We start from the raw sequence: 23025 nt of genomic DNA on the forward strand, positions 1-23025 counted from the left end.
ACAGAACGGCCGGGATAACGTCCAAAATGTTACATAGCTTTGCTTTCCCATTATAACGCAATTTGTATCCAACTTACCCTTCGGTTGGACATGGGTGCTGTAATAAACTTCTCAGGACAACCACAACATCATAACACAGGACGTATCTGAATAGTACACAATTTAAACCAGTCTCAAAAAATACATTAGATACAAGTAATTGCATCAAATCCTTGGTTTAAAACAAAATAAAAAAGGTAAACAACTCAATTCAAAGGGTTTTCTTCATTAACAGCTTTTTTAGTTGTCTGGCAACAAAACAAAATGGCCAGGAATATAACCTATATGTTGCAGAGCTTTGCTTTCACTTAACAGCATCTCTGTCAACCCGTCTGTTGAACATGGGTGCTGTATAAAACGTTAAGACATCGGGGTAACCACAACATAATACACAACTGATGGTTTCACTGCGACTGCCTCTTTCGGGCGATTCCGCGATTGCGAACAAAGTCTCTTATATTTTGTACGGTTCGTTCATCAAGCACTTTGCCTTCAACCATCTTGCAGTGCTGGCACTCAGATTTGGTGGCCAGTTGTCCTTGGGCAATAAAAAGCTTAAAATGCCGCATTACTGCAGCTACCTCATTCTTGGCCCACGCTTTCTTCATTGTGTTTCTGGCCTTTTTATGATCCTTTCCTGAAAGATAGTAAAAAAAAAAAATCAAATCAGTAGAATCAAATTTTTGTTGGAAAACTCTTGATCTTTTTTTCCTGGACGCCCTCGGCTCGAGTTCATGGCGTTCCGAGCTAAAGGCGTCAAATGACGGCAAGACGCCCCCCTGGCGGAAACGCTGAGTAGCACATACATGCCACCCTCTTCTCATGCTTCCTCCTCCTGCCTCCTAGCCTTAACTTTAGGACAGCAATCCAATAAGTAAAGTGGCTATTGAGAAATCTTTATAAAAAAGGTCCTGTATTTTTTATTTATGAAATTGATCATGCTGGAGTGAAGTCATTACACATGTACATCGTACTATGTGATGAAATTGAAAACAAGACTACTGGGTTTCGGATTGGGTTTTCAGTTTAAATTGTATTGAATTTACATTGGCGGTAAACGTGTTGCAATGAGTCGTTCTCGACCTTGATAATAGTATAATAGCTTACATCGCAATCTACATTGGAAATGTTTCTTAGTGTAAGTGAGTACCACATTCGAAATTAGGGCTGAACGATTAATCGATTTTAAATCGAAATTGCGATTTGAGATGATGCGATTATTAAATCGCAACGCCTGCGATTTTTTTAAACTTTTTTTTTTTAACAATTCTTTTTTTTTCTTCTTGTGTGTCAGTCATCCACACCAATCAGAAGTGCTGTGCTCCACATGTACCAGCCATTGTTAACCAATCAGAAGTGGCCCATGATAGCAGGTGATAGACAGATTGATCCAATCACCTGCCAAGTATTCTTGAAAGTGCCTGCCCTTTCCAAACGGCTTCCAATGGAGCTTCAGATGCTTTGGTGAACCATCTGCGTCAGGTTAGTACTGCTCCATCACATGTTTCTATCACAGGGTGAATCTTCAACTGAAGCTCGACTTTAAAGCAACCCAACGGAAGCTTCATGTAAGTTTAGTTCTTTCACTCGTAGCTCGGGCTGCGGGGTGCTAGAGACGGGAGCACGTTGATACGACCTTGCTAGCCGGAGATATGGCCGCATTTTACAATAAACTTCTGTTGGGTCGCTTAAAAACAAATATCGCAATTCGAATCGCAATATCGCAATTGCAGCCCTATTCTAAATCAATAACTAGTCAAGAAGATTGGCATTGTGTGACTCTTACCCCATACAGACGGACACAGCCATGTCGGCCAGACCCAGGGAGCGTCAGCCACAGTTCCAAACAGAAGTGATACCCTTTTTTTGCCATAAATGAATTGAGGGTCATATATTCATACCTCCTATCTTTTTGGACAGCAGGGGTAGAATGATGGGTTGGACATTTAAAAAGTCCTGGGCTGGAAATGCATTCCAGTAATAACTGACCACTCCCAAAAAGGAAACTAATCAATACATTTTTGAAGATCAAAACGGTTTTGGCTAGGTCTTAACACCGTTTTCTTATAAGCTTATCTCAATGCCTTTTCCAAGTTCAACGACCTTACCTTCAGAGGGAGGAGCCGGCTCACTCACTGTGGACGACACCGGTTCTGCTTAACACACAAATGTTTTTGTTGTTAAATATATCATTTGTATTCTCTATTCTGTCAGACATAAGTCGGGCAAGTGAGGCAACCTACCCAAACGGTCAATGGAAGCAGCAGTCACAGGTTGGCTAGTTCCACACGCTGGCGCTGCCGTCTCATCATCATCATCAGAGTCACTGTTCACGTCTTCAGCATCACTGAATGAAATTTCATCTAGGAAAAAGTAACGGTAAAACTTGCATTAATATCTGGACATACATAAATAAAACATACCTGAACTATTTTAGCTTTAGATATAAACAATTCTGTAATAGTTTAAACAACGCAAACTGAAGAAGCGTATTCGATGTAAGTGCACACTTTAAGAATCAAAAGCCAAAGTCAACCTCACTCACAGTGCATTTCATTTGATTGGTTAATGTTGTTTGGGAACTCAACGTGTTCCTCGAGCATTCCAGGCTGGTAAGGATGAGTGCAAGCATGTTTAAAAAAATAAAATGTTTCTGTACAAACCTTCAATATCAATCTCGTCCAGTGATTTCCCCCGAATGCTGGAAAGCTGTCCTTTCTCCAGAGATAACAGCAGTTTGGAAATCCTGGCCAGTTGTGTGGTTGGAACTGGTACCCTGTAGAAGTCCTGGTGTACCCGGATATCATGACCCCGGAAATCAGCTACCTGGTCCAGTTCATTGTTTTTTAAATGAAGCACCTGGGAGAGTGTTGCGACATGTTTTCTAAGGTGTAGCAACCTGAGGTGCTCAGGGTGCTTTGCCCCACACTTGCTTGCATGAAGACGCAAGCAGTCCTGTCCTCGGTAGCAGCTCATACATTTGGGTCGTGCGAACAGGAACACATTGGTGGAACAAACACCACATTCAGTTCTTTTGCTCACAAGAAGCGACAGGGCATCCAACATGCTCGGTGAGAGCAGAACTGAAACCTTTCTGCCCCTCTTTCCCGGGATTTCAACTCGGCTGAAATAGTTGCAGAGCCTCTGTTCAGTCTTTGACAACCCCTTGGCAACATCTTGATGCAGTTCTGCGTCGTCTCTTTCATTAAAATGTTTGAGGTGCATTTTTGAAACCTCCTCAGTACGTCTTCGATTAAACACTATGACTTGTGCAAGTGCAACTTTTGCAAGTTCAGCATAGTTCTGAGGCGTCGCCTCCTCTTTTAAGTTGCAAATGGCACTTTCTGCAGCCTTGTCAAGGTGCCGATGAAGGATCTGAACATCTTCGGTGAAGGGTAATGTTGATGGTTTGTTGTATTTGGCACCGCTCAGAGTGTTCAGAGCACCGTGAGACACAAACTCAGACGACTTAGAGTTGTACAGTTTCTCGAACATTTTAGTCGATTTGATCAGTTCATCGTCTTCTGCCATAAGGGCCCGACAGTGAATAATGTCATTTATTTTGAGTAGCGTATGTCCAAGTTTCAACGCCAGGCTTGGTGTTGAATATGTGTGGTGTTTATCATCAAATCCTGACACGTTCTTCACCGCTTGCACCACTCTTTGGAAGTTAGCAGGTTTAACAGCCTCCTCAAGGTTATAAACCGAGAATTCTGTTTGCAGACAAAGTAACAAACGTCCAACTTCACGAAGCTTCTGACGTATGTATTCGTACTTCGTAGGGTCTTGACCGTGTTTGTAGTAGAGTGACTGGGCAAACTGAATAATAGAATGGTCATTTCGGACAATTGAGGCAACCTCATCCTGTCTCATCGCATTGAGTAGCTTCCACACTCCACTTGAGATCTGCTGAGACAACACTGACTCTTGAGCCGAGGCCAAACCCAGTACTCTGGTTCTTGCAGGTTTTTCTTCGTCTTCTTCGCCTTCTGGCTTACAGGGGCATCTGCGGACATGTCTCCAAAGGTCCTTGCGGATGTACAATCCTTGACAGTGCATGCAGTGGATGAATTTTCCTGCCGGTGCTTCAGCCTTTGGTTTTCTCTTTACTTTTAGCTTCCCTGTTCCACTCTTTAAAACTTCAGTGTTGTTTTTAAAATTTCCTTTATTCCTCATTTTTTCTATTAGTATCTTTCGCTCTTTCGAGTGTTCGGGAAGGGAAAATGCATGTATAATTTCAGCATGCGTTGTGTGCGTTCTCAAATGACGGGAAATTTTGCTTTGTGGTTTTCCACAAACAAAACAGTAATTTTTAGTGCTCAGTGTCAGATGTTTGGGAAGCTCAGCTTTAGCCTTTGGCTTTTTCTCGTACGAGTCTTTGTTAGAAATCGATGGACCAGATGTTGTGGCATCGATATCAAGAGGTGGCCAATCCTCGGATGTACTGGGCAATACTGGGAGGCTTGTGTCCGATGGATAATTTTTTCCAACATCAGTTAGTGTTTCAAATTGAATCCGTCCAGCTTTTGACTGACTAGGCATTAAGGGGATACTTGCATCTGAATCATCGTCATCCCCTTGTGAGTCGGGTATGTATTCCTCACCAGACATGCACTCATCTGATATTTGATCCTCTTTTGAATCTGATTGGTTTGACTGCAGTTCATCTCTGAAACTGTTTTCAGAAGGCTGCTGGAAATGAAAAAAAAAAACGACATGTAGTTTTGACGTATAGTTAGACAGCTAAAAGTTAAACAAAACCTTTAGCTCATGCTCACCTTAGGTAGATAATGGAGGTCATCATCCTGAAGGTTTCTGAAGCAGGATTGATGCCAGACTTGTGAACACTCTGCAACACATTTTTTGTATATTATTGTAAATAGTACTGGTCTATTAAAACAGTTTGCACAATGAAATACAAAAGCGGGGTCAAAAAGATCTTCAGCATTAAACCATAAAAGATAAGGAAGAAAAATAAAATATTTGTAAGTAATCCAAACAATATACCAGAGTCTACAACTATTATAATTCAATAATGACCTATTTGTACGCAGCATTACACGAATACTGTTGATATATATATATATATATATATATATATAGCCAATGGTGTAAACCAGGAATAATTTCCCCAAGGTGTATCATTCTAAAAAGTATACCAAACTACTGCAAATTCATACATGACTATCTCACCTTTGCATTCATATCCAAGCCACTTGGAGGAGGACACAGGTCCCACACAGGAAGCACACCTGTCCAATGAGGATACAGTTGCGATCCTCAAGCAATGCTGTTGGCAAAATGTAACAATTTTGTTTTTGAGCAGCAATAATTTCACATTGACATGTTGATATCTACTTAAAGCAAATCCTTTAATAGTGAAGATCAATGTTTAATTAAATTTGCTTTTACAAGTCTCAAGACATTATATGAAAGCATCTAGGTTGTGTTTCTGAAGTCCAATGCAGTTCTGCATTCACTCGACAGGCCAAATGATTACAGGTCTTAGGTTATGAGAAGTATAATCCTTAAACTTACTTTTCACTTAGGAATTCAGGATATGCTACATTTAGTTTACATGATATCTTGTCATAGATTACATTTATCATTACTTACTGAACAACTTAACATACAGATCACAGGCAGGCAGTGCAAGTACGAGTTACAGTCATGACTTACACTTTGAAAAGCATTTGAAGACGATGTCCTCACATACCATTGTCTCTATAAACCATATGATATTCAGACTACTGCATACACACACACAGCCCAAAGAAACATGTCGGTATGTAAATAGATACAATCAAGTAGTATTTAAATGTAATGTACCTTTTCGGCTCTGCTGAGGGGAGAAAACACTGGACCTGTCGTCTTCGTGTAGCTCTCAGTGGTCTCAGTGCAGTCGCTGTTAGTCACCATCTGTAGCAGATCAAACACAAAGAGAAGAATCAATACAACAGAAAGTCGGAAATGTACTATCAGAGAATATGTGGAATTGAATCAAAGAATGGTCCTACTGATGACAGAAAGAATGAAAGGAAAACTTACCATACTTTTCGGACTATAAGCCGCGACTTTTTCCCCCATTTTTTTTGTACAGCTAACGGCCACTAGGGGACCTCCTAAATCTATGGATTTGACAGGTAAAATTAACCACCTTTAACTCTACGGGCTCTATGACCGGTCCACGCCCGTCCCCTTTAAGCGGAGGGCTCCAGCAGGAGAAGCTGGAGGCCGGAAAAGAGTGAGACAGGTAGCGCGCCAAAGTAAAAGTGGAACCGAGAGACAGAACGAGAGCAAGACAGACGGACAATTTAGCTGCTGCGGCTCATATGCAGGTGCGCTTTATAGTCCGAAAAGTACGGAAGTTTGAAACCTTACTGGACCCAAAACAAAACATCAATTTGAGATATTAAATCTATGTTTAATGTAAAAATACCTCTTCAATGTTCTCATCTGGAGATGTGGCCTCGGTGGCCTCACAGGTTTCGAGAGGCATCACTTCATCAAGACTCTGCTAGATGCAAACACACAAAAACAACATTATTATTATTGGATGGTGCGTTCCCATGTACCTAAAGATTCTAAACCATCCATAGCTTGTAGTAACATGAAATTAAAGTTATTCAGATATACATTTCAATAAACACCCTGTCGTTATGTTTCACTATCAGAAGTATATATAAAAAAATGATATTTATAATATTTATACTGAAATAATCATAATCAAATCTAATGCATTGGACAATATGTAGCATTTACGTATGTGGTGTGATGGTTAGAGCAAGTACAATGTTGACCACCTTGCATCTCCACGGCCAGTCTGAATCACCGTAATTATAGGTGATCTCCTCTCCTGGACTTATGTCTCGGTCAGCGAACAAACAGAGATGGGGCTTCCCTTGCACGGATAGTCTTTTCATCTTTGCAGTCGGGTTTCTGTGATCGTCATTCACAAGTCTTCCAAGAGACTCGTTCTCTTTTGCTGCATCGACGCTACAAAAACACAAGTGAAACAATCAATTACAGTGAAAACAGCTAGCTGAGCTGTGACAATAAATCCAGCTTCATTCATTCTGCTCAGACTTATCATTGACATAATACGCACCACCACAGTATTCCATCAAAATGGAATTTGAACATGAACCCCTTGAGCCCGACAGGATAACGTTTCAGTCTCGTCTCACATTCTTGTTGGCTTATGAGTTCACCTCTATATTCTATCAAAAAGTCTCCCGTTTGAAATGGTATAGAGGTGAAGATGCCGCGACCTACAAGGAACACAAATAACAAATGAGTGAGAAAAATAGCACAATAAAGTCACATATGTTATGTTTATACTTTAGGTTAAATCATGATTAAACAATCAGAACTGAAGAATAAACTCACCTTTGGTGGCATTGATGTATTGGACGTCAAGCCCTGCTTTGTCCCCTCCAGTGTCAATATAACATTTGGCATCATCCTTTGGATTGCTGCATCTCCGTCTCCGCCTTTGCATCTTGACTGAGATGGTTTATTATAGCTGTGAAAAAGAGTAATAGTTCATACCTCCTGTCCTCAGTTAAATACAATGTTTACATCACATAAATAAACCGGAGGCTCAAAAAACAAAACAGACTTGGCCCTTTCTCAATACTCTAATTTCCCCTCCTCGATTCCTCTGTCCTCCGGTAGTGACCCGGAAATGAATTTCAGCGCGCCACATTGAAGGACATCTCATTTCTCTAAATGCAATTCGAGGACCGAGCGTCGAGGAGGCTCTCTGGAGGAGCTATAACCGAGGATACACTGATGGGTCCTCCACGGCTCCTTCGCGGATACATTTCCGGGAACAGAGATGTTTCAAAGAGTCGTGGCACGGCCGGACTTATCTCAGCCAATGACAGCTCTGCATGCATCCCCTGGATATTATTTTATTAACTGCTTTCATCGCGACGGGATGTTTCCAGTGAGAACAGCTGTGAGGTCCGTGCAGAAAGCAGAGCAGTGTGTATACTATATATCACTATATGCCTACTCTCTTTATTTGCTTTAGTAGATATCTACAAACAAAGAGTCGACATTTTTCTAAAACCATTTAGTGCTTCACATAATAAAATACACAACAGCTGTAGCCTGTTTTAGGAGCTGTGTGTGTGTGTGTGTGTGTGTGTGTGTGTGTGTGTGTGTGTGTGTGTGTGTGTGTGTGTGTGTGTGTGTGTGTGTGTGTGTGTGTGTGTGTGTGTGTGTGTGTGTGTGTGGTACAGTGTGTGCGTAGATGCAGCGGACAGACAGGTCTCAGTTGGTTTGGTGTCCTCTGCTTACTTTTAATACTTGTAAATAAAACTTTTGGCCCGTAATTTATTTTCCTCATTGTAGCGACCAGAGGGGAGAGGAGGGGGGGGGATATATCCAGTCTCTGATAGTGTTACGTTAATAGGAGAGTGCTCTGTTTGATGCTGAAATTGTATATATTTATATAAATATATACATATCAGGGTTTCCGCTAGGATTTTTTCTCGCCGGTCAAATGTCCAGGCAGAATTTATTTTACCGGACAAATTTGAAACTTACTGGTCATGTTTCAATAATAATAATAATAATAGTTGTGTAGCAGAGTTTCCGTTAGCAGGTAATTACCGGACTATGAGCAGATATGCTGATGTTTAAAACTCAGTTCACGGGGCCCATTTTTATATTGCTTCCGTTTATAATCGTAACAGATCGAAAAATTCAGATTCATTTTTCAATAAATTATTCCACAAACAACATAATTATTACATTCAAACAAACTACTTGTAGTAGATAACATACATTATTCAAAGTTGACATCAACTTTGAATAATAACACGGGAGAAACGGATCCTCTCTCTCTCTCTCTCTCTCTCTCCTGACAGCCCGTCAGTTTCTCAAGCAGCTCCTGCAGCTCGCTAAACAGAGGGCGGGGCTTCAGGTGATTCTGCAGAGCTGCGTGTCTCGGTCAGACTCAGCAGCTGATCTGATCTCTCTCTCGCTCCGGTTACACTTCACTCGCGTTTATGTCCATATCGATCAGATCCATCTCTCCTGATCGGCCTCTATAGAGAGCACCGATCAAACTATTAAGAGTGAATATCGGCCGATAATGACCGGCGGCCGATCGATCGGAGCCTCCCTAATTATTACCAGACATTTTGACCGTCAGGTTTTGAATTTACCGGTTTTTAATAAATGTTACCAGCTAAAAACCGGCTAACGGAAACCCTGATACATATATGTGTGTGTGTCCGCATCTGTAGCCTGTTATTGTCTCATTATACCGCACTGTGAATGAATTAAAAGTAAATATATAAGTCGTCATGAACACATCTGTCCATCAGACAGAGGGCTGCTGTGCCTCCTGTCATCATTAATGGACGTCTCTTTAAAATGACCTCTCGGAGAGGAGTTCTAATTTCTCTAACCGCCTGCTGCTTCCCCTCCTCTCTCCTCGGTTCCCCTCCTCGGCTCCTCCGCTCGCATCTCCTGTGGGCGGGACTAAGTCTCGAGGAGGGGAGTTATAGAAATGAGAAAGGGCCACTGTTTCTTTAGCATTATTCTTACCTAGCATTTACACATGCTAGCATACTCTAAGTCTGAAGCACAGGCAGTTAGCTCTGGTGCTACTAGTTCAATACAAAAACATGTACACATGCTAGCATACTCTGAGTCTGAAGCACACGCAGTTAGCTCTGGTGCTACTAGTTCAATACAAAAACATGTACATATGCTAGCATACTCTGAAGCACACGCAGTTAGCTCTGGTGCTACTAGCTCAATACAAAAACATGTACACATGCTAGGATACTCTGAAGCACACGCAGTTAGCTCTGGTGCTACTAGTTCAATACAAAAACATGTACACATGCTAGGATACTCTGAAGCACACGCAGTTAGCTCTGGTGCTACTAGTTCAATACAAAAACATGTACACATGCTAGCATATTCAGAGTATGCTAGCATGTGCTACGAAGTTGAACTACTAAAAATACATTTACACGTATGCTATTTCATCAGCTGGCAATCAATAATAATATGGAGGTTAAGTTTACACTTACTCATGTAAAAGAAGCAATATCTACAAGTATGCAAGCTTACCTGTTTGTGTTTAATCAAGTAGATTGTTGTAGCTCCATTGTCCATGTGTCTTTCCATGAGTGAACGCAGCTGCAAGCATGCATCTTGGAGGTGACTTCTTGCTACCGCCCAATGTCTAAACCAGCCAATCAGAAGTACCTTTCAGTTGATGGACGCAGGAAACCAGCCAATCACAGGGCAGCCAGCCCGCCGTATGTGACCGTTTGCATACACAATGTGTATGGAACTGCAAAGCTACCGACCACCGATGTGATGCGCCGTCCATGGGATACACTCAAAAACAGGTTTAGTGGTAAAAAATGACTTTTTCAGAAAATGAGGATTTATGTTAGTTAGACACTAACACACATGGAGACACTCTTTGTTGTAAGCCGACTTCGGCATAGTCCACGTATACCACCAAGGTTCGCGTAATGACGGTGGGTAGTCAGGTCAAATGGTGGGTATACCCAGAGCCCTATAATATAGAAAGAGTTACGATCTCCGTTCACTCCAATGGACCATTTGTGTACAGCAATGGCGGATCGTGGAGCCTCTCAATAGTTCCCGGAAGTTAGCGGCAAGGCTAGCAGCGCAGTGGAGTTGCAGCATAACAGACCGTTCGTGATGGACTTTCAAAGGTAAGAAGACGTTTAAAGATTTATATTGCGGATATTATCAGCACATCTGAGTCAAATTAACATGTGTATTAAAGGATGTTAGTGGATTATCCCTAAATCTACCGTTTACAGATAACAGATTAGGCTAGGATTCCCGACAAAATTAGCAACACACGTTAACCATGAACAGCCTATTAATCCGTTCTCCTAATGTTATTTCATCCAACGTTATGGAATTAGAGAAAAAGGGCTTCTTAACGTGCTTTTATCCGGGGTGGAGGGAGTTAAATATGAGTTAAATATAACATTGGTGCGCGTCAAGATAATATAGTTAACGTTACACAATAATAAGGAAGAGAGCTATTTTTGTGATACATTGCTATTGATATGGATTTAAAATGCGTATTTGAGACTTCCAAACAGTAAACAAAAACGTTACTTATGAGTGAGTGTTTTTAGCAGAGTCGTATAATGTCCTTGTGATTCTGTTGATTATTACCTGTCTGTGTTTTGTTGCAGCTCAGCTGATTTTGGATTGATGGCAAAGGGAGATGGACTTAAGCGAGAGTGAAAACACAAGGTAAGTTTAAAATAGGTCAGCAATTTCCCATCCTGTAGGTTGCTATAGAGATGTATCTAACCCTTTCTCCTGTCTTTGTCTCCCTCTTTCAGCACAAGAACCCCAGGGGGATTCAATGGAGCCCGAAGACCTGCAATGAGAGCCTGAGTCTCAACCCCCAGAGTTTTGCAAGTCTCTCCCTGTTCCTTATTTTTTTATTAAACAGACATTACGCTTCCCAATGGTGTGGTCTTCGTTTTGTGAAAAATATGATTTTCAGTGGGGAAGCCGTACATTTGTACTCCTTTCTCTGAGCGATTGGAGCAGCCAGTGCTATATGCCAGGACAACACAGAGGAAAAGGCACAGACAAACTGCATGATATGCTATTCAATTTTTATTGAATTCCATTTATTTACATGGATGTTCCTAAAACAACACATACACGTCATCATGCTGCTGCTGCTGCTGCTGCTGCTAGTCCTTTGACTCATTGTGCTGTCAGTTGACAATCATTGATCGGCACGCCTGTTATTAATGCATTCAAATGGCCCGCCACAAACTTCCGGGAACACTCTGAGTCTCCATGAACCACGTGACGATAAAGCATTTTGGACTTCCGCTTTCCTAACTCTTCTATCTATACGGCGCTGGGTATATCTCATTCTCTCTCACTCACTCACTCACTCACTCACTCACTCACACACACACACACACACTTTATAGATTTCAGATTGCACCTCCATATATTTGGGAGCTTTGTAGGAGACGTTTAAAACTATAAAGGGCAAGATATTTCTGGCTCTTAAATCCAGTTGTGCCCAGAAAGTGTTTCTTTTTCTACATGTTTCACTATATTTTAGAATACAACCATTTGCCCAAATACAAAATATAGTATAAGAGAATGGCTGTTTTTAGAAACTACAAGGAGCACAATCAAGTTATTGGTATCTTTCAACTTATACATCTGATGATATATGCACGGATATGCACCGTAAAAAATATTTCTTATGCAATACATAAGCAACAGGGTGAGATTGAAAAACAGGACACACAAGATTAAAGATTAATACAATTAAAGATATCATTTTATATAGGTAAGTAACTGTTCATGTATATACACTAAATATATTTGACATGTATGTGTGCTGGTACAAAGTTATTGTGAAAACAGTGAATATTTTATGTACAGTACTTGTGTTACATGTGGTACTGCCATTTATAGTAGATTTAGTGTAATTAATGCATCGATCCAGTGTTTTAACGAAGACGTTTGATGACCTACGTTCCACTCAAACCCCCCCACTGCGATGCCACTCGCTGACCCGCTGCCGGCCAAACCCACAAAGTGACCACTGCCAATGTTGCTGGCAAACAGAGGCACCCACCTGGATTTGAACAAAACATGTCAAAGAAAATGGAGACCTGGAGAAGTAACGTGACATTAGTTAGTGAGATGACTATAGGAACATTGATGCTCAAAACAGACAAAGCTAATTGATCTAATAAAGCCAATAAAGCCCCTTTTCTGGAAAACACATCAAGACGTTGTTGCTTGTTTAAATCAAAAAAGACTTGGACCAATTTTGTCTTGACTTCCTTCCTTTCATACATGGATAGATTGAACTGAACGGGGCCTACTGGGCACAGAACCAGTACCGGCCTTAACCTGCAAAATACCACTTAAAGAATCCTAAACTCTTACTATTTTTTAAAAAACAGGCTTTCGGTCCTCATGTTTTACAGGATTTTAAAGAAGATTTGAATCTATTTTGGGCTTTCGAGGGTGAAACTTTGTCTTATCTCGATGTTGACAGAGAAAATCCTACATTGCTCTTAAAGAAGCACTTCCCGTTTCCTTCTTAATAAAAGTATTCAAACTGAATCAATGTTCAACTATTGTCAATGATTACTAACACCATGAAAGACAGGCTTTGAGTCAGCATTTTCTACAGGATTTTAAAGAAGATTTTAATCTATTTTGGGCCAACCCAAATTATGTAGAAACATTTCATTAAAAAGTCACGGCATTTGCAAAGAAAATTCACAAGTGAAAAACAATGTATCAAACAGTCGTTTAATCATTAGACAGCAGGGCTCTTCATTAAAACATCCATTTGCCTTTCAGTTCACAAACTTGATCCGATTGTATAAAACGAGGGCAGCTGCACAGGTTCGGATGTGTGCAAAAAACAGATTTACGCCTCAATAGAAAACATGCGCGCACAAACACACACACACACACACACACACACACACACACACACACACACACACACCTTTCACATGTCACACCAAGGAAGACAAATGGTTAATTTGACATTCAGAACATGATATTGGAAAAGCAACAAAGTGACAGATGTTGTACTATAAGTGTTTAGTGATAGCTGGGGAGTTCATGACTGTCGCGTTAACCATCTGCTGCTAGCTGGAAAATACAGGGAAGTTCCACCACTGTGTGTCAAGAGAGTCGTTGCAATACTTTCTAAAAGCTGGAACATTATGAAAAGTACTAGCATTTTGATTCTAGCAGTGAAAGTGGAAAGCAGATTTACGAGACAACCCAGTCTGATTTGAGTCTTTTTGAGGGAGATACATGAATGTGGATCAGGTTTTAACATCTTCTATTTCTCACCAAATTAGTGCTTATTTCTGAGTTGAAATACTTAAGCAGCAACTCGGAGTGAATTTCGTAAAGATAAATAAATCAACTCTGCAGAAGTAGAGTGAAAGTTTGTCTTGTCTCGATGTTGAAAGAGAAAATCCTACATCTCTTAAAGACGCACTTCCTGTTTCCTTCCTAAAAAAAAAGTGTTCAAACTGAATCAGTTAGCCAACTATCCAAAGTTTTAAACCCAGTATCTGGCCTGCAGTTATGAGAAGAATGTATTGTTAAGATGGCGAGGTCAACTCGGCAAGGTGCGAGAATTAACTAAAGATAATTCCCAAGCATTTTAAACACAGTTAGACACAGATCTTTAAAGGTCCCATGTCATGCTTCTCCGGTGATCACCCGTCCCCTTGTGTTATGTAGCTTTTCTGCATGTAAACGGTCTGCAGTCACAAACCCTCAAAGCCCACCCTGTAGCGAGTAAAACTCTGACACAGAGAAGACCTGTCTGCTGCCCCAGAACGCCTCGCTGGACATTTCTCTTCTTCTTCTTCCGGGAACCGAGTGACGTAACGACGATCCCAAATGGACCAATCCGTGGAGCTCCTCTCACACACACACACACACACACACACACACACACACACACACACACACACACACACACACACACACACACTCAGCCGGAGCTCCAACTCCCCGTTTAGGACAGAGAGTGAATACACACACTAGACAGAGATGCTGTGAGAAACCAATGTGATTTTGGAACATTGAACAATTTAAATCTATTCTAGTCGACCTCAACAATGGAACTATGATCAGTAGAAATGGCCATGACACGGGACCTTTAACACATCTGCTCCTGTCTGAGCTTATCTTTCCGCCCTGCAGTCAGAGCAACATGACATTTCACAATAAAACCTTAGAGATACATCTGAATAAATTAGGTGAGATGCTAAAGTGTTCAAATAATGCATAGTACTCCATGCCTAACACATTCACACGCTCTGTGGTTGGAGCAATCGAAATAAAACCATTTTGACACAGCTGCAGAAACACAGCTGGAGCTCTAGGAAAGTTAGTTTAGACACAAGGACTCTAACACATGTACCCTCAGACACTGTACCATGCTCTATATATAAAAACACACTTTGTCATATATGTTAACCTTTAAAATGGTTGTGGCTATCTTTAATCTTCGTATCATGATGCCTTATCTGCGGAGGTGTCCCCTCACTGAACATGGGGACGGTCTGTACCGAGTAAGAAGACTTTATCTGATGTGTGATTAACACACGGGTTGCCATATCTAGGGTTCTGAGTGTCTGGATTAACCCGTTATGAATGCAGTAATACATACGAATACTGTTTGTTTTAAAATGTCGATTTGTCACGAATATTCTGTACGGCTGCTTTGTTTGTGGAAATGAAATACCAAACCGTGTGTGTTTCTATTATGTAATTCAAATAAAATGAGTGAACAAGTCAAAACTGTCTATATGCAAATGGTTTATGAAAAGTATCTTTGATAGGTTCCCACTCAAATAAAGGGCATTCGTAGAGCCCTTAATGCAGTTTCAAAAGGCCCATATTAAAGAAAAAAGCAATAGAACAATACAGTGAAACATAGCATGGTCAGAAATGTGCCGATGTGTCAACTAGGGCTGAACGATCTTTTAAACTTTTTTACAATTTTTTTTTTACAATTTTTTAAACTTTTTTTTATTGTGTGTCAGTCCTCCACACCAATCAGAAGTGCTGTGCTCCACATGTACCAGCCATTGTTAACCAATCAGAAGTGGCCCATGATAGAAGGTGATAGACAGATTGATCGAATCACCTGCCAAGTATCTTTTAAAGTGCCTGCCCTTTCCAAATGGCTTCCAATGGAGCTTCAGATGCTTTGGTGAACCATCTGAGTCAGGTTAGTACTGCTCCATCACATGTTTCTATCACAGGGCGAGTCTTCAACTGAAGCTCGACTTTAAAGCAACCCAACGGAAGTTTCATGTAAGTTTAGTTCTTTCACTCGTAGCTCTGCGGGGCTGCTAGAGACGGGAGCACGTTGATACGACCTTGCTCGCCGGAGTTATGGCCGCATTTTACAATAAACTTCCGTTGGGTCGCTTACAAATAAATATCTCAATTTTTGTCAGAAAAATCGCAATTACATTTTTTCCCAAAATCGTGCAGCCCTAGAGTCAACCCAACGCAGCTGAAACTTCACAGCATTGACATGTTGTGTGGTTAAGCAAAATGCTGAAAATAACATTGCACTTTAAGAATAACATTTACAAAAAGGCCCTTTCCTTTCTGAAAGGACTTTACCATTTGTGGATAAGGTTACATTCAGGTGCATATTGCCTGACTGTCTGTTCTAGCTCCACTTGCCCTCTGCCTGACATCTGATTTAAAACACAAGATCTGCCTGTGTCTCGTCAATAAAAGACTACCGTGTGCTGCACTCTGTATAAAATGGCCTCTTACTTGTGACTCAACCTCAACATTTCATGAGGTTAAGGAGGAGCTACTTCCTGGTCTGTGTGTCACATGATCAGCTGCTTCGTCTTCAGTTGGTCCCTGTGGAGCTAGTCGGCGGGCTTCTTGCAGTTTTCTTTGGCTAGTCTCAGTCTGGACAGGATGTGTTTCTTGGGGAACTTTAAGGTGGTGCACCCGAACTGGCTCACCCCCCCTGTGTCTCCGGGGAGTTTCTCTCGTCTCTGGACCCAGCTGCGCCAGCCGGGCTTCCAGCAGTAAACACTGTCGTAGAACCGCGACCCGTTCTCGCCCCCCAGGACGTAAATCCTGCGTTTCCACCGGGCCACGCCCCCCGCCGCTATCCTTCGCGGCAACCCGGGGAAAACTACCGGACTCGGGGCACGGTCGCTCCCTCCTCCTGCCCCCCCCCGCTGCTCGGCGCTCACCATCACCCCCCCCCCGGTTACCTCCCTATCTGCCCCGGACCCCCGCCCTTCCCTGAAGAACAGAACCCGCCCCGTGGCGTCTAAAGTCTCCAGGTTAGTGTAGTTTCCGTCCAGAAACTTGGTGGTGTCCCTCATGTATCCCCCGATGGCGCAGACGCCCCCTCGGACCGCGACCCCCCCGGCGAGGCAGGTGGCCCCCGAGTCCAGAGCCACGCGAGTCCAGCAGTCTGTGAGGGTGTGATAGACGAGGACCCCTGAATGCACCACGGCCCGGTTTTGTTCCAGCGTGGTTCCACCCAGCAGGTAGAGACGTCCACGTAGAGCAGCGCAGGCGAAGGCTCTGAGAGGCAGCGGCAGGCGAGGCCCCGGGGCCCAGCGCAGCGTTGCGAGGTCCAGGGTCTCACTGGAGTCCAGTAGGGCGGAGCGGTTACTGCCCCCCAACGCAAAGATGGAGTCCCCGCAGCCCACCAGGCCCAGCATGGCCCGCGGCTGCACCATGGGGGGCCGCTCCATCCAGCGGTCCAGCACAGCGTCGTACTCGTGCACGGCTGCAGACACGGAGCCCGTCCTCAGGATCCCCCCCGCCACGAAAAGCCGGTCCCCCACAGCGGTGCAGCCGGGGCTCACCAGGGACCCGAGGGCCGCCAGCTTCTCCCACTTCCCTGTCCGCGGGTCGAAGCAGTCCACGGTGAGGTCTCTGGAGGCGGCGCTCTCGTCCTCCCGAGGCGTCAAGTCCACGCAGACGATCTTCTTCTCGAACATGCCCTCCCGCGGCCTCAGCGGCCCCCCGAGGGCCGCGGCGGCGGCAGCGGAGCCGAGCTCCTGGCAGAGTCTCCGGCTCTCCTCCTGAGACAGCAGCCCCGGACGGAGGTGGTTCAGCAGCGCCGGCATGTGGGCGTAGCGATCTGAAGGCTGGTGCTCCGCCCAGCGCCGCGCCGCGTCGTAAACCTCCGCCTCCGAGTCCACGCCCAGCCGGTCGGAGCTCAGCAGGCTGCCCAGCGTGCCGTGGTCCAGCAGCAGGAAGTCCTTCTGACGGGCGACTCGGGGGAAGTGCTGAGCCACGAGACGCAGCGTGGCGCGGAGCAGCAGCTGGTCATGGTGAGAGCGAGCCAGAGAGTACATCCCCAGACAGTTATCCACCGAGAGGTGCTCAAACAGGAACCTGGAGAGGTCAGAGAAGGGAAAAAGTGGAGGAAGGAGGCGAGTTAGAGTATATGAGACTAGGGGGTCTGATATCCAGAAGACAAAAGCTGGGTTGTAAAACCTAATGTCAAAGTACTTGACAGAGTGCTTATTTTTTCAATGTCACTCGACATATTCTTCCCAATTCAGGTCACTTGCAAAGCACCTGGATATTCAAGATCACCTGGAAATCATGAGATAATGGGAGAGTAGCTATCCTGTAATAATAATAATACATTTGATTTATATAGTGCTTTTCCTGGTGCTCAAAGCGCTTTACAAACAAGTAAAGAAGAAAAATAACTACCACCACCACCACCACCACCACCACCACCACCACCACCACCACCACCACCACCACTAGAACAGTATTGCCAATTCTCTACCGATGAACACATTTCTACCTGAATCTTGGCTGTAACCCTGATCACCTGTCACTCTTCCTACAGCAGCTTTACCTGGAGCACAGGTCCTGAAGGGGCATGACCTGCAGCCGGTTGGCGGCCACAAACAGATCCTCCGCCGTGTCCAGAGAGAGCCCCGCCTCACCGGTGTAAACAAACTGGATCACCGTCTCCATGACGGACGGCGTGACCTCCTCCAGTCGGATCTCAGTGAGGCGGGACTCCACCAGAGGGCTGGTGAACATCGCCCGGAAATACGGACTCACCGCTGCCAACAGGACTCTGAGGAGTGAGAAGGATAGGAGATGACGTGGTTATATCATGAGGAGAAGGCAATGTACATTAACAGTACCTTGTTGTTGTCTCCCTACAGCTCACTGACAGACCGATGCGTTTGCTATCTTAAGTGTCATATGAAGAAAACTAAATAACACAATAGTCTTGTCTTGAACTACCGTCCTTAATAAATGAGAATTAGGTTTACTGCTCGTTAACACTCTGCTGGAACTGCTACCTCCACGACCCGACCACAGATAAGCGGGAGAAGATGGATGGATGGCTCGTTAACACATACAAGGTTTTTGCTTTCGTGTATAATGGTACACAAACCTTGTAGCCGACATCCTCGTGGATTCATCTTCTCATTACAGACACATGCATTTCCTAACATTCGGTCTATACGCTGTCAAATGTATTATCTCTTGGATTTCCACACGGCATCTATTGCACGTCTGTCCGTCCTGGGAGAGGGATCCTTCCTCTGTCGCTCTCCCTGAGGTTTCTCCCATGTTCCCTTTAAACTGTGGGGTTTCTCCGGAAGTGTTTTCTTGTACGATGTGAGGGTCTAAGGACAGAGGGTCTAAGGACAGAGGGTCTGAGGACAGAGGGTCTAAGGATAGAGGGTCTGAGGACAGAGGGTCTGAGGACAGAGGGTCTGAGGACAGAGGGTCTGAGGACAGAGGGCCTGAGGATAGAGGGTCTGAGGACAGAGGGTCTGAGGACAGAGGGTCTGAGGACAGAGGGTCTGAGGACAGAGGGTCTGAGGACAGAGGGGTCTAAGGACAGAGGGTCTAAGGACGGAGGGTGTCGTATTGTCATACTGATATTCTGAACAATCTATTTGTTGTATTTGCTGTAAAGTGTCTCGACTGTAGGCTAATTTTATTTTATGTACAGCACTTTGGCTCGACCAAAAATCGTTTATAAATGTGCTATATAAATAAAACTTGATTTGATTGATTTGAAACACAAGAGGAGGAATTTAAAAATAAATGTCTCCAATCAAAATCATTAATCTCGTCTTTCTGCATCGACCTGTTTGGAGGGAAAAGCAGTCCTACCTGTGGCACATGAACTTCTTTCCCTCCACAAGAAGAGTCACATCACACAGCTGCTGGGCATCCAGGAGCTGCTTCAGTCCTAGAAACCGAGCAGGACGAGGAAATAAATGTCAGGGAAGCGGGGGGGAACAGAAGAAGTGAGATTTAAGGCGGCAGGAATAAAGACAGTGAAGGTGTTATAGCAATGCCTATACAAATAAAACTGTGGGCAATATACCCTCGTGCATTTCACGCTTATTTATCAATCTGTGAACTGAACCAGCTACTTCTATAACATGTCTGTATTATTAATAACATGCGCCTACTTCTTCATATAATACTGTAAGCAAGTCTACTCTTTTGTATTAATCTGCACTTTACTCTCGCTGCTGTAACACCGTGAATTTCCCCATTGCGGGACAAATAAAATAATTATGATCGTGTTTCTGAAGACAGGGGAAACTTAATGAATTCACTACAAGGTTCATTTTCCAGAGTTCTCTCTCTCGCTTCCTGAGTCCTGCTCCCAAAAGATATTGAAGTCACTGCTATTTTGTATATATTGATTCTTGTGCTTTTATTTACGTCTTAATGTGTGCATATGTATAAATGTGTCTGTTGATTGTGTATATATATATATATATATATATATATAGGATATACATATTTGTATACATATTTATATTTTTAGTATTCGGGATTGTGGGAAACGGTATTTCGATCTCTCTGTCTGTACACACACACTGAAAGATTGACAATAAAGTTGACTTTGACTTGACCAGGGGTGTCCAAACTCTTTTCAGCGAGGGCCACATACAGAAAAATATACGAAGGGCTGGGCCGCTCACTAATAATAATAAATAAATAATAATAATAATATATATATTTTTATAGCGCCTTTCAGGAAACCCAAGGTCGCTTTACAAGTCGGGTAGGGGGGGGGGGGAGTAGGGGAAAAAAGGCAAACAGGTTAAGGGGGTGGGGGGGGGGGGGGGAAGTAGTGGAAAAATAAACCTATTAAACTAACTATACAGTGGGGAAAGCCTTGGTAAAAAGGCTAGAGGTACATCGCCTCATAGGTTCAGTTATAAGTTAGCAAAATCAATCAAATGTCGGTAAGTGATGCTCGTGAGTGTTGGCAGATCATCCCTCAGATTGATTACAATAGGAGAAATATGAACGGCTGTATTTCAAGCTTGATATGTAAATAAGTCATTGGGCTTTTTTCTGATCAACTTAGATATGCTCGACAATGTTTCCAACTTGAATTGACCTAATGTATTTGAAAAGTGGTCTCATTAACACGTGAATACTACCGTGTGATATATTTGTACATTAATATTTAAGAAGTACAATATAAGACAAGCACAAGTTTCATGTGTGGGCCAATTCAAAGTGGACCACGGGCCACATTTGGCCCCCAGACCGTAGTGTGGACACCCCTGATATATAGGTATATACATATATATATTTGTATTTGTTGTATTCGGGATTGTGGGAAACGGTCTCTCCGTCTGTGCACACAAACTGAAAGATGGACAATACAGTTGACCTTGACTCACCGTGTGTGATGTAGTCTCCCAGTGGCGTGGTGCTGTCGTCGGGGAAGTCCTCCTCCTCCGAGTCACTGTCGGACAGAGGCTCGCCTCCCCCCCCGTCCCCGTCCTGCCACGGCAGGGGGCGCCAGGTCGCTGTGCCCCCCCCGCACAGCGTTCATCTGAACAACAACATAGAATAGAATTATTATACAGGTACAATGAGATGAGTAGAGCTCCTCCCTTTTAAGGTGCCATCAACAATACAATAAAACAAACAAGAGATGTACAAAATACAAACAACAAGCATTCATACTTCAATATGCAGATAAAGTTAAAAGTGCAGGAATATATAGGTTTAAGTAAAATAAATGTGTTTTAATGAGGATAAAAGTATATATATTGTGTCAGTGCAAGCAAACTGTCTTTAAGTTGCATATACAGAAACACAGAGACATTGTTTACACGTTAACCTTTATGACATCTGCCTGTATGACAGGAATATGTAGATAGTCCTATAACAGATCAGAATCACAATGTATTCGTCCCACAGAGGGGACATTTACATTTATTACAGCAAGAGCCAAAGATTGCTTAATATCACTCAAGAAACGCGCATACAAATATTAAAAGATAATTAACTAGAAATAACAACGGTATGACCCTGATAGCACCGTTCTCTGAGGGAATTTTTTTTTTGTGTTCAAGATACAAGCTATTTTTAAGTAAATAGTGTTGGCCCCAGTTTTCTTATTGCATAACGTTTCAGTTTCATTTTACCATAAGGAGATGTCTTTAAATACCATCCTTAAATCAATCAGAATGACGTTTATTGCCAAGTCTGTTAACACATGCAAGGATTTGGCTTTAGTATACAATGGTACATAACCACAATGGAAAAAAAGAAACAAATATATTTCTAAAATATACTAAAAAGATATTTAAAAAAAAAATACAATTATACAAAAAGATAAGTAAGAGGATTAGGGCTTAAGGAACCTTAGTTTCTCTGATTAGGTCATCTCTCTGGAGTGAACCTTAAATGTATGTGTGGTCAACAGTGTTTAGGGGGTGATGGTTTTTGTATATCCCATTTGTGGTATCTGTATATCCCATTGTCCTGTAGGGTGTGATGGTTTTGCATACAGTGTCAGAGGGGGCATCAGCTGGCCTCCCAGAATGTTGTTGTAATATAAATCTGCTTTGATGTCCAGGCTTTTAATACGAATATTGTGTTTCTGTACGTTTGTTACCTAACTGATTATTCTCTCCAGACCACAGCTGATTTTAAAGCTCCTACGACAGGCCACATCAGATAATAAAGTTAAAAATATAATTAAAAAAGTCTCCGAATTTTGGCCCTAATCCTTTTCCGTAGAATAAAATAGGTGCAGTAATTGAGAATTTAAAGCAGTCCCAAACAAGCTAGCCAAGAACAGACATGTGCAAAACATAAAAAGGAATATGCATATACATACTGGAATAACACACACAAAGCAGGCTGTTTTTGTAGCATCAGTAAACAGGTCAAATGTGGATTTTTCACAACTCAACATTACCTTTGCTCTTCTTCTGGTTTCCACCGTGAAGCCGGATTGGGTCTCTCTCAGCAGGAATGTGTGAGGCAGTTTTTGGGGGTAGGCTGGCTGTAACTAAACCCGGTTGTGAGGGTTTAGTTAGGCGGCCTGTGAAGCAGAGTCTGCTCGGTGTACATCCAGCAGCACCGGTGCAACAACATCCATAACAAAACTAGCTC

General features: G+C 42.9%; 2 protein-coding genes and 1 long non-coding RNA gene across 5 annotated transcripts; 1 reads left to right on the forward strand and 2 right to left on the reverse strand.

The window, feature by feature from the left end:
- Positions 1–443: 443 nt before the first annotated feature.
- LOC117442753 (uncharacterized) lies at positions 444–10226 on the reverse strand. The gene is made up of 12 exons (XM_034078702.2): positions 10138–10226; positions 7429–7564; positions 7148–7310; positions 6843–7035; positions 6479–6556; positions 5869–5958; positions 5233–5329; positions 4818–4888; positions 2703–4731; positions 2283–2402; positions 2148–2195; positions 444–676 (listed from the first exon to the last, which is right to left on the reverse strand). The coding sequence occupies exons 2-12, from the start codon at positions 7538–7540 to the stop codon at positions 444–446; spliced, it is 3234 nt and encodes a 1077-aa protein (XP_033934593.1). The 5' UTR covers positions 7541–7564; positions 10138–10226.
- Positions 10227–10358: 132 nt separating this feature from the next.
- Positions 10359–11537, forward strand: LOC117442754 (uncharacterized). Of its 3 annotated transcripts, none has more exons than XR_011642919.1 (4): positions 10359–10556; positions 10652–10757; positions 11256–11316; positions 11409–11537. It is a non-coding gene; the product is annotated as an uncharacterized lncRNA (long non-coding RNA). The 3 variants fall into 3 exon arrangements; XR_011642918.1 differs by having other exon boundaries at positions 10360–10576; XR_011642917.1 differs by having other exon boundaries at positions 10367–10757.
- A 1820-nt stretch (positions 11538–13357) lies between these two features.
- Positions 13358–21451, reverse strand: LOC117442760 (kelch-like protein 12). Its single transcript, XM_034078708.2, is given in 5 exon segments — positions 13358–17991; positions 18470–18697; positions 19756–19834; positions 21297–21435; positions 21437–21451. Coding segments are annotated over 5 exon segments (1959 nt in total). The 3' UTR covers positions 13358–16493.
- Positions 21452–23025: the final 1574 nt, after the last annotated feature.

The sequence above is a fragment of the Pseudochaenichthys georgianus genome, unplaced genomic scaffold, assembly GCF_902827115.2.
Source record: "Pseudochaenichthys georgianus unplaced genomic scaffold, fPseGeo1.2 scaffold_468_arrow_ctg1, whole genome shotgun sequence".
Classification (NCBI taxonomy): domain Eukaryota; kingdom Metazoa; phylum Chordata; class Actinopteri; order Perciformes; family Channichthyidae; genus Pseudochaenichthys; species Pseudochaenichthys georgianus.

Bases quoted from the DNA above. Each gene is read 5' to 3' on its own strand.
- LOC117442753 (XM_034078702.2), bottom strand. From the start codon at position 7,540: ATGCAAAGGCGGAGACGGAGATGCAGCAATCCAAAGGATGATGCCAAA. The intron at 5,330-5,868 runs GTACATTACATT...TTTTGCCAACAG, and splicing joins CCCTCAGCAGAGCCGAAAAG to CATTGCTTGAGGATCGCAAC. The intron at 2,403-2,702 runs GTTTGTACAGAA...ACTTTTTCCTAG, and splicing joins GGACGAGATTGATATTGAAG to ATGAAATTTCATTCAGTGAT.